The 15388-nt window shown below is 42.0% G+C and overlaps 1 protein-coding gene across 5 annotated transcripts in view; it reads left to right on the top strand.

The window, feature by feature from the left end:
* Znf280d (zinc finger protein 280D) overlaps window positions 1-15388 on the top strand; it is an 85554-nt gene that overhangs the window by 15185 nt on the left and 54981 nt on the right. For all 5 annotated transcript variants that reach the window (XM_045160176.1, XM_045160177.1, XM_045160179.1 and 2 more), the window contains exons 2-4: window positions 8793-8836; window positions 8954-9015; window positions 11913-12059. In XM_045160176.1, coding sequence (XP_045016111.1) covers window positions 8988-9015; window positions 11913-12059 — 175 coding nt within the window. In that variant the 5' untranslated portion in view covers window positions 8793-8836; window positions 8954-8987. The remainder of the gene's footprint in view (window positions 1-8792; window positions 8837-8953; window positions 9016-11912; window positions 12060-15388) is intronic.

Below are 15388 nucleotides of genomic sequence, written 5' to 3'. Positions count from 1 at the left end.
CCTGTTTATTACCAAAGAAGGGGTGCTTGGCTGATGGTACAGAAGGAAGCTTAAGGGAAAGGTCTGTCAGCTGTCATTCAAGGGACCTAGCCTCTTACTGCCAAATAGTGCTTACCATAAGACCTCGGAAGTTAATATTCCTAGCAGTGTTTAACAGAGCATTAACCCTTTTCCTCTGATGGGTCTCTAGGGGCTCTGATGAAGCAGCTGTATGAAAATGAAACTTGGGTTGCTTATTCAGGCTTACTGACCATTACTTTTTAAATAGTAACTTGCTTGTTTTGAGTTGAACTTCAGTCCAACTACCTCATTTTATTGTACTTGAAAGGTTCTAGATCAAAATTGGATTTTATTTATTTATTTTTATTTACTTATTAGAGACAGAGGGTGGGAGAGAGAGAGAATGGGCGTACCAAGGCCTCTAACCACTGCAAACAAACTCCAGATGCATGCGCCACTTTGTGTATCTGGCTTATGTGGGACCTGAAGAATCAAACCTGGGTCCTTAGGTTTCACAGGCAAGTGTCTTAACTGCTAAGCCATCTCTCCAACCTTCAAAATTGGATTTTTTAAATGTTTCATTTTTATTTATTTGAGAGAGAGAGAAGGAAGTAGAGAGAGGGAGAGAACAGGTGTGCCAGGGCATCCAGCCACCACAGACAAACTCCAGACACATGTGCCACCTTGTTCATCTGGCTTATGTGGGTCCTGGGGAATCAAACCTAGGTCCTGAGGCTTTGCAAATAAACCTTAACCACTAAGCCATCTCTCCTGCCCATAATAGTTTTTTTGTTTTGTTTTGTTTTCAAGGTAGGGTTTCACTGTAGCCCAGACTGACCTGGAATTCTCTATGTAGTCTCAAGGTGGCCTCCAACTCATGACAATCCTCCTTCCTCTGCCTCCTGAGTGCTGGGATTAAAGACATATGCCACCATGCCTGGCATTTTTTTTTTAATCTTTTCACAATTTTTATTAACATTTTTCATGTTTATAAAAAATATCCCATGGTAATACCCCCCCCCACGCTTTCCCCTTTGAAACTTTTTTTTTTTTTAGTTGCAAGTAGAGATAGACAGAATAAGGCGTTCTAGTGCCTACAGTTACTGCAAATGAACTCCAGATACATGTACCATTTGAGCATCTAGCTTTATGTTGGAACTGGGGTGTTGAACTATGGTCATTAGGTTTTGCAGGCATGTGCCTCAACCACTGGAAATATTTGTAGTATTAAGGTTAGAGGGGTCTTTGAGGCAATCTTGCAATTGACCATTTTCTCTTACATGATTGACATTTTCATTTGTTTAAGTTGGTAACCCTTAACTGATACTGCTTTATTCTTTTTTTTTAATTTTTTGGTTTATTTTTATTTATTTATTTGAGAGCAACAGACAGAGAATGAGGCAGAGAGAGAGAGAGAAATAGAAAGAATGGGTGCGCCAGGGCTTCCTTCCAGCCACTGCAGACGAATTCCAGAAGTGTGCATCTGGCTAACTTGGGTCCTGGGGAATCAGGCCTCGAACCGGGGTCCTTAGGCTTTACAGGCAAGCGCTTAACTGCTAAGCCATCTCTCCAGCCCTGATATTGCTTTATTCTTACATTGAGATGAATCTGCCTCTCTGCCTTTGTGACTTCTGTTCCTGGTGGATGTGCTGTGCTCTAAAGTCTTTGGCCTTTGAAGTGATTGGGCTTAAACTTTTGCCCCACCACTTAATTGTATTACTTTGGAGAAGGTACTTGCCTGTGTAACTCATTTTCCACAACTGTTAAGTGGGATGACAGTAGCATATAACCCTTGTGGTGGTTTGAGTCAGGTGTGCCCTGTAAACCCAGGTGTTTAGACTGTCATGTCCCCAGCTGTTGGTAATTTGGGAATTAAAGCCACCTAGAGGCAGTGTATTGTTAGGATGGGCTTATGAGTGTTAGCCAGCTTCCTCTCACCAGTGTGTAACCTGCTGATGTTGTCCATCTGATGTTGCCAGGAGGTAATGTCCACCCTCTACTCACGTCATTGGTCTCCCTGCCATGGTGGAGCTCTTCCTAGAGTCTGTAAGCCAAAATAAACCTTTTTTCCCCACAAGCTGCTCTTGGTTGAGTGTTTTCTGCCAGCAGTGTGCACCTGACTGCACCACCACCTAAAGGTTGTTTAAGGATTAGATGAAATAATGTATGCATTTAATTGATGTAAGGTAATGATAACTTTTTTATTTTCTTTTATTTTAAAGGGGGGGTTAGAGAATTGGCACACCAGTGCCTCAGACACTGCACTCAAACTCTAGACACCTGTGCTACCTAGTTGTCAAGTGTGACCTTGCACTTGCCTCACCTTTGTGCATCTGCCTAACGTGGGCCCTGGGGAATTGAGCCTCCAACCAGGGTCCTTAGGCTTCATAGGCAAGCGCTTAACCACTAAGCCATCTCTCTAGCCCGATTTTTTATTTTTTAAATATTTATGAGAAAGAGAGAGTAGGCGTATCGGGGCCTTTAGCCACAGCAAATGAACTCCAGACACATGTGCCACCATATGCATCTGGCTTACTTGGGATCTGGGGAATTGAACCTGGGTCATCAAACTTTGCAGGCAAGCACCATAACTGCTAATCCAGCCTAACTTTTAATAGAATGTAATAAATGGAAGTAGTTGTTGAAGTTCAACATTAGAAATGAAATTTTCTAGTTTACTCAAAAACAAGTAAAGATTCCCCCAACTGACCTGGAACTCACCCAGTAGCACAGGATGGCCTCAAACTCATGGCCTACCTCAGCCACCTGAGTGCTGGGATTAAAGGCAATTGAGGAGTTGGGCGTGGAGGCAGAGGTAGGAGGATTGCTGTGAGTTTGAGGCCACCCTGAGACTACATAGTGAATTCCAGGTCAGCCTGGGCGGGAGTGAGACCCTACCTTGAAAAACCTAAAAAAAAAAAATGATGATGAAAATTGAGGCTGGAGTGAAAGCTTAGTGGTTCAGGTGCTTACCTATGAAGCCTAAGGACCCAGGTTCAATTCCCCACTCTCCACATAAGCCAGATCATAAGGTGGCATATGTGTCTGAGTTTGTTTGCAATGCCTAGAAGCCCTGGTGTGCCCATTCTCTTTCTTTCTCTGTTTCTCTCTCAATAAATAAAATATGTTGAAATTTTTATTTTTATTTATTTGAGAGAGAGAGCTAGAAAGAGAGACTGTGCATGCCAGGGCCTCTAGCTGCTGCAAACAAACTCCAAACTCATGTTCCACCTTGTGTGTCTGCCTTACATGGGTCCTGGGGAATCAAACCGAGGTCCTTTGGCTCTGTAGGCAAGTGCCTTAACAGCTAAGCCATCTCTCTAGCCCTAGGTTTTTTGTTGTTTTTTTTTTTAATGATGAAAATGTGGCAAGATAAATTTGACAACTACATTTAGAAGAGACAGAAAGCTAAAATTTATCATTAGTAATTGTATGGTAGTGAAGAATTTTTATAACAAAGTGACTTCTGCACTTGGTCTTCAGCAAAAAGCAGAGCAACAATACAAAGTGATTTCTGAGTCCTCAGCTGATATCTTGTAAATCCTAATGTGATGATAGAACTGGGATCAGCTCCTAGAATGCTTTAAAATAGGACTTAACAGAGAATTAAACATGGTTAATATTTATGGAATGCTTTCTGTGTGCTTGATATTGAGCTGTGTTCTTTACAGGTGCTATTTAATCTTTATTATGATTTTATGAAATAAATACAAACCCATATTTGTCAAGCAAAGCACTGAGGCTAACTTGTCAAAGGTCACATGGTTAATAAACGGTTGAATCAGGTTTGAACTTGGCATTTATTTTTCAGGTTTTACTATTCATGATTAATAAATGATTAAAGTAATACAACTGTAGATTTTTGAGCTGGGTTGAATTGAGAGCCTAATATCTAGACTCTAAGGTGATCTGATGGACAGTCATGGTATTAGATAGAGTATGACTTCTTGTCTGTTATTCCTTATGTGCAGACTTTGTAGTTATGGTTTGTGAACTTGCTTAGTCATTCACTTACCAGAGTGAGGACTGAATGTATATAGTGTATAGCATGCCTATCTATAGTGTATTTTATGTAGTACATAAAAGGTAACGAAGTAATACTACATTAAGTAACATCTACCAGTGAATAAAAGTGAAATTTTTAAGCATACTTGTTGTGTTTTTATAGAAAGTTAGAAAAAGCTGGCATTAGAAATACCATTTTATAAGCTGGAGAGATGGCTTAGCATTTAAGGAATTTGCCTGTAACACCAGAGGACCCAGGTTCGATTCCCCAGGACCCATGTAAGCCAGATGATAACACACACACACACACACACACACACACACACACACAAGAAATCCCATTTTATGAGTCAGAATCATAGGTAGGAGGATCACCATGAAGTTGAGGCTACCCTGAGACTACATAGTGAATTTCAGGTCAGTCTGGGCTAGAACGAGACCCTACCTCAAAATAAATAAATAAAAACAAATCCCATTTTTATGAAACTTAAGGACATTACGCTTATTAAGGTGCCTGAAAGTGACTACAACAAATTTTAATGATGGGAAGAATTTACATAATCCATAGTTAATCATTAAAATTTTATTATGTCTAGTGCTAAGGACTTAATGAAATTTCTTTAAAAATTGTATGTATAAGCTGTGCATGGTGGTGCACGCCTTTAATCCCAGCACTCAAGAGACAGAGGTAGGAGGATCCCCATGAGTTTGAGGCCACCCTGAGATGACATAGTGAATTCCAAGCCTGAGCTACACTGAGATCCTACCTCAAAAAACCAAAAAAACAAAAAACAAAAAAAAACTTAGATGTACATTTCCACTGACTTCTACTTTCAAAAAGTATAAAGTTAGGTTCATAAGATAAATATTAATAAACTATGAATTATTATTTATAATGCAAAAAGAATAGATTGCATGTATATTTTTTAATTTTATTAATTTATGTACTGCATGTGTATGTAGAGTGTGTATGTTATGTGTCTGTGCACACCATAGCACAGTGTGCTGGCACATTGGGATCATAGGTGCATGTAGCCACTTTTGAAGTGGCTTTATATAGGTGCTGGGGAATTGAACCAAGCCGGCAGGCTTTGCAGGCCAGAACCTTTAACTGTTGAGTCATCTCTCCAGCCCCTCGATTAAATTTGAAGGATTAAAAAAGAAAAAGGATTAACAACATCTGTAAGTATAGAAATATACCATGGTCATAATCCCCTCCTACCATCCTCATTTACCCCCTCTGAATTTGTCTCCCACTGAGGCTATCTTCTTTCCATTAAATTTTTCTTCTATTTTGATGTCATCATTTTTGCCTTTCTATTATGTAGGTCTTGTAGGGAGTGTCAGCCACCTGAGGTCATGAGTATCAAGGCCACTTTGTGTGGAAGACATTATTGTAAGCTGTCCTTCCCTTCCTTTGGCTCTTATATTCTTTCTGCTACCTCTTCTCCAGTGGGTGTTGAACCTTGGAGGGTGATAGAGATCTCTCTCTTAGTGTTCAACTCTCCACTGTCAGTTCTCAGCACTATGGTGAGCTCACGTCAGGGTCACCACCATCTGAAAAGAGAAGCTTTTCTAACACAAAGTGAGAGTAGTATTAATATATGGGGCAGAAACAAATGTTCAAAGGGCAGTTTGGAAGTATAATATTTGCTTTTAGCCAGACAACTATAGTAGTTTCCTTCCTAGGGTTTATGACCTCCCCAGCCATAGGCTATGTACGTTTTCAGTACCATGCATGGATTCTCTCCTGGGGTGTGACTAGTGATCGACCTCCAGTCCAATCAGAGCAATTGATTTCTCCCATAACAGATGTGTCACCATCACAGCATTTGGTACATTTAGTCTGGCTGGCTAGCTATAAGGCTTGCAGGGTCCACTGCTGATGAAGGCCATCACTGACTTCTCTACCCCCAAAGGCCACATGCTACATAGCTCTTTCTGGCATCATGTTAGCTAGTCAACAGGGAGGAGGCATCCAGCTCAACTCTAGTTTGATTTCTCAGTGACCTGCAGCCCAAGCATGTGGAGTTTGAAGTTTGTTTGTTTTTTTTAAATACTTAAGGAACTTTATTTACTTATTTATTTGAGAGAGGTAGATAGAGGGAGAGAGAATAGACATACCAGGGCCTTCAGCTGCTATACATGAACTCCAGACATATGTGCCACCTTGTGCATCTGGCTTACGTGTGTCCTGGGGTGTTGAACCTGGATCCTTTGGCTTTGCAGGCAAGTACCTTCACTCTAGCCAAGAGTAGAGACACTATAATAAACATGAGCATGGAATTTATACCTGGCTCAAAAGCGGCAGAGAGTTTCTTTTTCTGGCTGTTTGAGAACCAGCATTGATTTGCAGAGGCAAGAAAATTTGGTCTGATCTTGTCCTGGCCTCCATGTTAAAAACTGCAGCGGGAACGTGGTCACAATTTATCCAGCTTTGGCTTGTACAGAATTGTCATCTTCCCTGCGGCATTCAGGCCCACTATGAGGATGTGCTTTTCTTTTTTGCCAAAAAGGCCCTAAAAGAGGTCCTCAATGATTCCTCATGATTGTGGACTGGTGGAAGCAACACCGGCCAAGAGACCTCAGCAGCTGCTGCTTGGAGCCAGACACTGGTTTCGCTCCAAGCTGATGTGTTACTTCCTACGGCCACTTGGCACACTGGGGGAAAGAGGTGGGCACACCTGATGCTATGCCCCAGTGGTGTTTTTTTTTTTTTTTTTCTTCTCAAGGTAAGCTCTCACTCTAGCCCAAGCTGGAATTCACTATGTAGTCTTAGGGTAGCCTTGAACTCTCAGCAATCTCCTCCTTCTGCTTCCCAAGTGCCAGGATTAAAGGAATACACCACCATACCCGGGTATAGTGTTTTTAAAAAGTTGTTTGTTTATTTGTTTTTCCAGGTAGGGTCTCACTCTAGCTCTGGCTGACCTGAAATTCACTGTGTAGTCTCAGGCTGGGCTCCAACTCACAGCAGTCCCCTCCTGCCTCTGCCTCCCCAGTGCTGGGATTAAAGGTGGGCTCCACCATGCCTGGCTTAAAAGCTTATTTTTGTCCCCTAGCCTCTTTGTAGTTTCCTGATGCTTAATACAACATATTTACAAATCTTATTATTCCAACTTAGTGTAATGGGGTCTGGCAAAGAAACAAAAGAGGATAAATTGATGGGAATATGACCAGTTTATAATACATTGATATATTATAGTTTCTGGTAAAATTTATTTTCAAAAACCTTATGTTGTAAAATTTATATTGTTATGTGTAATTGGAAATTCAGATAAATTCTCTTTAACATTTATTTATTAATTTGAGAGGGAGAAAGAAGCAGAGGGAGAGGGAGGGAGAAAGAAAGAGTGGGCACGCTAGGTCCTCCAGCCACTGTAAACAAACTCCAGATGCATGTATCCCCCTTCTGCATCTGGCTTATGTGGGTCCTGGAGAGTCAAACCGGGATCCTCTTGCATTGCAGACAAATACCTTTACCACTAAGCCATCTCTCCAGCCCCCCCCCCCATAAATTTTTGATTCAAATAAAGCAACCTGGTTTTAGTTTGTGTCTCTGTTCTTGGCCTTATGAGACTGGGACTTAGCATATGTGAAGGTCCAAGGTGACTGACTGACTTTGAAGCCTGTGTTGGCCTTGAGCTTGACTTCTATTACTGGGATTGCAGGTGTGTACCACCATGTCTGTATGTCAGGGCCCCTTGCCGCTCCAAACAAACACTGTAGTATGCACTACATTTTGGTTTTTATGAGGTAGGGACTTACTCAAGCTCAGGCTGACCTGGAATTCACTATGTAGTCTCAGGGTGGCTTGAACTCACAGCGATCCTCCTACCTCTGGGATTAAAGGGTGCGCCACCATGCCCAACCGCACCACTTTTAATATCTGGTTTACACGGACTATTTGGGAACTGAATTTAGGCCAGCAGGCTTTGCAGGCAAGTGCCTTTAACCATTGAACCATCATCACAGCCCCTCTCTTCTATGCTTTTGACAACCTCAAATACACAATGTACCTGATTATAATCCCTTCCCACCATCCTCTTTACTATCCCCCATCTCTTCATTCATTCCCTCTTCTATTCTGACCCTGTCATTCCTCTCCCCTCCAATGTTATGCAGGCCTTGTGTAGATTTTGTGAGCCAGTGTGAGGTATTGAATGCAATGGCTACTCAATATCTGGAAGACACTGTTCCAGAGCACTCCTCTTCTTTTGGCCCTCTCTCCCATTGTGGTCCTTGAGCCTTCAGGGTGTGATAGAGATGTACCATTTTTTTTTCCTTTCTTTCATTTCCTTTCCGTTCTGTTCCAGCTTTTCAAGGCAGGGTCTCATTCTAGCCTAGGCTGACCTGGAATTCACTATGTAATCTCAGGGTGGCCTTGGACTCATGGCAGTCCTCCTACCTCTGCCTCCCAAGTGCTGGGTTTAAAGTCACACATATATATTTATTTGAGAGAGAGAAAAGAGGCAGATAGAAAATGGGCGCACCATAGCCTCCAGTCCCTGCAAATGAATTCCAGACGCATGTTCCACCTTGTGCATCTGGCTTTATGTCGATATGGGGGAATTGAACCTAGGTTCTTTGGCATTGCAGGCAAACACATTAACTGCTCAGCCATCTCTCCAGCCCCAAGATTCTTAAATAATGAACTGATTATTTTAAATGAGTTATATGTGTATGACAAGCATATCTACTTTAAAGTTGAGATTTTTATAGAAAGGTTAAAATAAGTATGCATACTTTTCATACAATCTTCCCTAATGGTAGGCATTTTTATTTTATAGGAGAGCCAACTGAGATATAACTTACTGATTTATGTGGTCATATGGTGAGTTTAAAAATGAAACTTTTATCCAAGATTTTCTTAATCTTAAGTCTCATGTTTCAGTATTTGGCTTTACTTGAAATGACTCAAAATTGACTGATGTCATATGTAAATACTTAGGTGACAACTTACAAACAGTCAACTCTGCAACTTGATGGGCGACAACCTTCTTCAATCAAACAGTAAGTGTTGCTTCCACAACTGATAACGTATTTATTTTTAAAATATTTTGGGGGCTGGAGAGATGGTTTAGTGGTTAAGGCATTTGCTTGCAAGCCATATGGCCCAGGTTCAAATCCCCAGTACCCACATAAAATCAGATCCTCAAGGTGGCACAAGCATCTGGAGTTTGCAGTGTTAGGAAGCCTAAGTGCATTTGTTTTCATTCTGTCTTTCTCTTTTCCCCTGATTGCAAAATAAATACAGTTTAAAAATATTTTTTATTTATTTGCAGAGAGAGTGAGCGAGTGCCTTTTGCTTTGCTGCAAACTCTAGACACCTGTGCTACTTTGTGCATGTGTCTTTCTGTGGGTACTGGTAAATCAAACCCAGGCTGTCAGGCTTTACAAGCAATCACCTTAACCACTGAGCCATCTCTCTAGCCCCCTTTTGTCTTTTTTTTTTTTTTTTTTTGAGGTAGGGTCTCACTCTAGCCCAGGCTGACCTGGAATTTACTATGTAGTCTCAGGGTAGCCTTGAACTCATAGTGATGGTCCTACTTCTGTCTCCCTAGTGCTGGAATTCTTTTCTTTTTTAAAAAATCTTTTATCAGCCAGGCGTGGTGGCTCACGCCTTTAATCCCAGCACTCAGGAGGCAGAGGTAGGAGGATCACCGAGAGTTCGAGGCCACCCTGAGACTACATAGTGAATTCCAGGTCAGCCTGAGCCAGAGTGAGACCCTACCTCAAAAAAACAAAACAAAACAAAACAAAAAAAACAAGTCTTTTATCAAAGGGGAAGGGGGGGAGGGAATTGCCATGGGATATTTTTTTATAATCATGGAAAATGCTAATAAAAAATTTAAAAAATCTTAATTTTTATTTTATTTATCCATTTTGAGGGAGAAATGAGAGAGACGGGGGCAAATAGAGAATGGGTGTGCCAGGGCATCCAGCCACTACAAACAAACTCCAGACACATGTGCCCCATTGTGCATCTGCCTTATGTGTGTACTTGCGAATTGAACCTGCATCCTTAGGCTTTGTAGAAAAGCGCCTTAATTGCACAGCCATCTTTCCGGCCCTATTCATCTGTTTATAAGTGGGGGGGGGGGGGGACAGAATGGGCACACCAAGGTCTTTAGCCACTGCAAATAAGCTCCAGATGCATGTGCAACTTTATGCACCTGGCTACATGTGGGTACTTGAGAATGGAACCCAGCCATTCGGCTTTGAAGGCAAGGGCCTTAACTGTTGAGCCATCTCTCTGGCCCGACTGCCTGTTATTTCTTGTGACCAGGTGAGACCCTTCTCTGGTGTAATTCCAGTTACCTCTGCTCCTGCTTGGGTCCCCCTGTTGGTTCAAGTTGGTGTGGCCGGGTCCCTGGACCGCTGGTCTATTCGCTGGAGCTGGGCACTGGCGGTGGGGGAGGGGAGGCTGCCAATGCTGCTCTAGTTCTCTTGCTGTTCCACGTGTTTTTCTACCTTGTGATCTGCTCCTCCGTTGTTCACTGCTGCTCTCCCTTCACATTTCTTGAGTTTGTGGAGAGCCCTGGTGTGAGTGGAAAATCCCCTCACCTGGCTTTTCCTGCAGCTCAAGCCGGGCCTGGCGGTTTTCTGATGAGCCACTGTCGCTGCTGTGATCGGCAGACCTGCCAGAGCTGCTTCTGCCGGCCTGTGGATGCCGTGGATCTCTCCTACTTCTCTGCTGCCGTTTCAATTTCCTATACACCTCACTTTTTAGTAAAAGTGTGTATTTTGCTGAGTTTTTTTTGGTCCCCCCTCCCCCCCAGGCTGCTTTGGTGTGGTACCTACGCCACCATCTTAACCGGACCTGTTGTTTCTTATTCTTATTCTATCTACCTTCTGTTAAGACCTGTCCACAACACACTGTTTTTGTTTGTTTTTTCATGGTAGAGTCTCACTATGGCCCAGGCTGACCTAGAGTTCACTAGTTCACCACACACTTTTTTTTAAAGATAATGGTTATAATCTCAGTTTAATATAGATAATAATAAGATAATGATCATAATCTAGATATAATACTTTAAATAAATAGAAAGAATCATTCTAGGCCAGGCTTGGTGGTACACACCTTTATCTCAGCACTCAGGAGGCACAAGTAGGATTGCTGTGAGTTCAAGGCCAACCTGAGACTACATAGTGAATTCCAGGTCAGCCTGAGCTAGAGCAAGACACTACCTCGAAAAACCAAAAAAGAAATAATCATTCTAGATCTGTGACTGAAGCACACCTTGAGTGAATTTGACTGTTCCCAGATTTCTGTTTACTTAGAGAACTACTGTCATCTACTACATGTCTGTCTAAATTTACTAGTTAATGTCTTAGAGACTGAGCTGACTACATGTTACCATGTATAGACTACAAGTAACAATTCATAAGGTATTATTAGGATTACTAAAGTGGATCTTTAATATTGTACTCTGTAGCTGGACATGGTGGTGTATGCCTTTAATCCCAGCACTCGGGAGACAGAGGTAGGAGGATCGCCATGTGTTTGAGGCCACCCTGAGACTACATAGTGAATTCCAGGTCAGCTTGTGCTAGAGTGAGACCCTACCTTGAAAAACCAGGACTGTAGAGGTGGCTTAGTAGTTAGGGCACTTGCCTGCAAAGCCAAAGGACCCAGGTTCAACTCCCCAGGACCCACATAAGCCAAATGCACAAGGGGTCACATGCATCTGGAATTTGTTTGCAGGGGCTGGAGGCCCTGATGTGCCCATTCTCTCTCTTTCTACTTGCCTGTTTCAGTATCTATCTTTCTCTCCCCCAAATAAATAAATTAAAAATAAAATATTAAGAAAAAGAAAAAAATTATATAGAGAGTACTGTGTATTACAAGATGTTTTGTCTTAGTTTCTGATGATAATAAGGTTTGCTTCTCTCCTCTTGACAATTAGATAATTCAAAAATGGCAGAACTCTTTATGGAATGCGAAGAAGAAGAACTGGAGCCCTGGCAGAAGAAAGTAAAAGAAGTTGAGGATGATGACGACGATGAGCCCATCTTTGTTGGAGAGATAGCAAGTTCAAAACCAGCGATTTCCAGTAAGCATTACTTTGAATCAAGCCAAGTGTTGTAAGGTATTGTTAATGACAGAAAAATTTGAAGTTGCCATGTTCATGTGAGTGTGCTTTCTACCCGGCTTTGAGAAGTTGAGTGCAAGACTAGTAAGCACTAAAGACTGAGGATGGTGCCGTTACCAGGGCTTACGAGGGGAGTTAGAGGTCAAATGCCCATGGTGCAGAAAGAGGAGAGAATATGGCTAGCTGGTGGTACTGGAAGTATTCTGAGATTTGCAATCAGAACATTGACTGGGTCTGGGAAGTCTGTTTACCTATTCATTTTTTTCCTCACTACATTAGGGCAAAATTTTACAATGCTTAGTTTAAATCTTTGGAATATACTAAATTAGTATTAGTCTCAGATAGTTGTTCTATCTAGCCTGTGTGCTGATAGTTGTAGCTTCTGACCACATCCTTCTTTGAGCAACTCCTACTTACGTCCATGAAACAGGGACGTAACCTATAGCCCTTGAGCTTCAGTGATGCCCTTATAATACTAAGTTGCTTGTGTGGGTTTTTAGCTGTCAGAATGTTTGGACTTGACATTGTCATATTATTAAGGTAAAGATACCAATACTGTAAAAATGTCATAAATTTCATAGAGAAAGGCAAAAATATTCTTTCCCATTTTAGCTCTGTGTTCTTTTAAGCAAGAATTTACCATTGACTGTTATTGTACCCAGCATGTTGTTGTTTCTTTGTTACATACACTATTTGATGGAAGTCTGCTGCTGTCTTAAGATCTACTTCCTGCTCTTGTTTGTTAGCCTGGAGGGCACTTGGCTTGTCTTATTAGAGGGAGATGAGTTTAATCAAATGAACTTTCAGTACCATTTTAAGTGATGGAGTGCGGAGTGGAGTGTTGTTTGGAACACAAAGTGAATTTGGCATAAGAGCATGCACATTTTAACACTGGACTCTTCCCTTGTTTATTGTTAACCAACCACTGAATATTTTATCCGGGAATGTATCTTTGAAAATATGACAACATTTCGGTTTAATTTATACTGACTATATAGATGATTGTGAACAGTACTCAACTAGAAAAATGCATATACTAGTTTAAAAATAGTTCTATCAGAACAAGATTGAAGAGGGCTGGAGAGATGGTTTAGCGGTTAAGGCATTTGCCTGGAAAGCCAAAGGACCCAGGTTCATTTCCCCAGGTCCCACGTAAGCCAGATGCACAAGGTGGCGCATGTGTCTGGAGTCCATTTGCAGTGGCTGGAGGCCCTGGTGTGCCCACCTCCCCATCTCTCTCTCTCTCTCTCTCTCTGCCTCTTTCTCACTCTGAAATTAATAACTAAAACTTTTTTTTTTAATTTATTTGAGAGCAACAGACAGAGAGAAAGATAGAGGGAGAGAGAGAGAATGGGCGCACCAGGGCTTCCAGCCTCTGCAAACGAACTCCAGACGCATGCGCCCCCTTGTGCATCTGGCTAACGTGGGACCTGGGGAACCGAGCCTCGAACTGGGGTCCTTAGGCTTCACAGGCAAGCGCTTAACCGCTAAGCCATCTGTCCAGCCCTAAAACATATTTTTTTAAAAAAAGGATTGAAGAGGTTTTTTTGAACTATGGAGATTAAGAACTGATATTATTTTATTATTTATTTATTTATTTCTGCTTCTTGAGGTAGGGTCTCACTCTAGCTCAGGCTGCCCTGGAATTCACTACGTAGTCTCAGGGTAGCCTTGAACTCACAGTGATCCTCCTACCTCTGTCTCCCAAGTGCTGGGATTAAAGGCGTGTACCACCACGCCCGGCTTTATTTTTAAATTTTATTTTTGTTCATTTTTTATTTATTTTTTGGAGAGTAACAGAGAAAGAGGCAGAGAGAGAGAAAGAGAGAGAGAGAATGGGCACGCCAGGGCTTCCAGCCACTGGAAACGAACTCCAGACACGTGTACCCCCTTGTGCATCTGGCTAACATGGGTCCTGGAGAATCGAGCCTTGAACCGGGGTCCTTAGGCTTCACAGGCAAGCACCTAACTGCTAAGCCATCTCTCCAGCACTTATTTTTTTTTTTTAATGTGAAAGGTAAACATTATTTTAACATATAAAATATGAGCTAAATTCTTATATAGAACTGCCATAAAAGAAGGTTAAAAACTTGTGTTTTAGCCAGGCATAGTGGTGCACACCTTTAATCCCAACACTCAGGGGGCGAAGGTAGGAGGATTGCCCATGAATTTAAGGTCACCCTTGGACTATATAGTGAATTCCAGGCCAACCTGGGCTAGAGTGAGACCATACCTTGGTGGGGGTGGGAGAAGGAACTTGTGTTTTATAGACTACAACCACTAAAAACACTGTAGCACTACTTCCTGGGTAGTTTGAATAAATATTTTATTTTTTAAAAAACATTTTAAATTAGTTTTTAAGTTTGTTTATTTTCAAGCAGAGGGAGAGATACAGATAGAATGGGCATGCCAGGGCCTCGAGCTACCACAAATGAACATGAATGCACCACTTTGTGCATCTGGCTTTATATGGGTACTGGGAAATCAAACCTAGGTCTAGGCTTTGTAGGCAAGCGCCTCAACCTCTGATGGAATGAGGAAGAGGCAGAGAGAGTTGGTTGTGCCAGGGCCTCTAGCCACTGCAAACGAACTCCAAATGTATTCATCTCACTTTTGTGAATACTAGGGAATCGAACCTGGGTCCTTAAGCTTTGCTGGCAAGCACCTTAACCACTAAACCATCTCTCCAGCCCCAAGAGTATCTTTTTTGTTTGTTTTTTGGATTAGGATCTTGCTCTAGCCCAGACTGAGCTGGAATTCACTGTGGTCTCAGGCTGTCCTCGAACCTCATAGTAATCCTCCTACCTCTGCCTTTCGAGTGCTAGGATTAAAGGTGTGTGCCTTTTAAAATTTTTTTTAAATATGGAGGTTGGATCCAAGTGTGTGCACAACCGTGTAAACGTTCAAAGGAGATACTGGGTTTTTTTTTGTTGTTTGTTTGTTTTGTTTATTTCGAGGTAGGGTCTCATTCTAGTCCAGGCTGACCTGGACTTCACTCTGTATTCTCAGGGTGGCCTTGCACTCACGGCGATCTTCCTACCTCTGCCTCCTGAGTTCTGGGATTAAAGGCATGTGCCACCACGCTGTGCTTTGGAGATACTGTTTTTTTTTTTGTTGTTGTTGTTTAAATATTTTTATTATTTATTTGACAGAGAAGGGTGGGGGTAGAGAGAGAGAATGATGGGTGCTCCAGGGCTTCCAGCCACTGCAAATGAACTCCAGAAGAGTGTGCCCCCTTGTGCATCTGGCCAACATGGATCCTGGGGAATTGAACCTGGGTCCTTAGGCTT

Source organism: Jaculus jaculus, chromosome 10 (assembly GCF_020740685.1).
Source record: "Jaculus jaculus isolate mJacJac1 chromosome 10, mJacJac1.mat.Y.cur, whole genome shotgun sequence".
Lineage (NCBI taxonomy): Eukaryota > Metazoa > Chordata > Mammalia > Rodentia > Dipodidae > Jaculus > Jaculus jaculus.
Note: the sequence above shows the minus strand (reverse complement) of the source record. Positions and strands in the feature narration are given on the sequence as shown.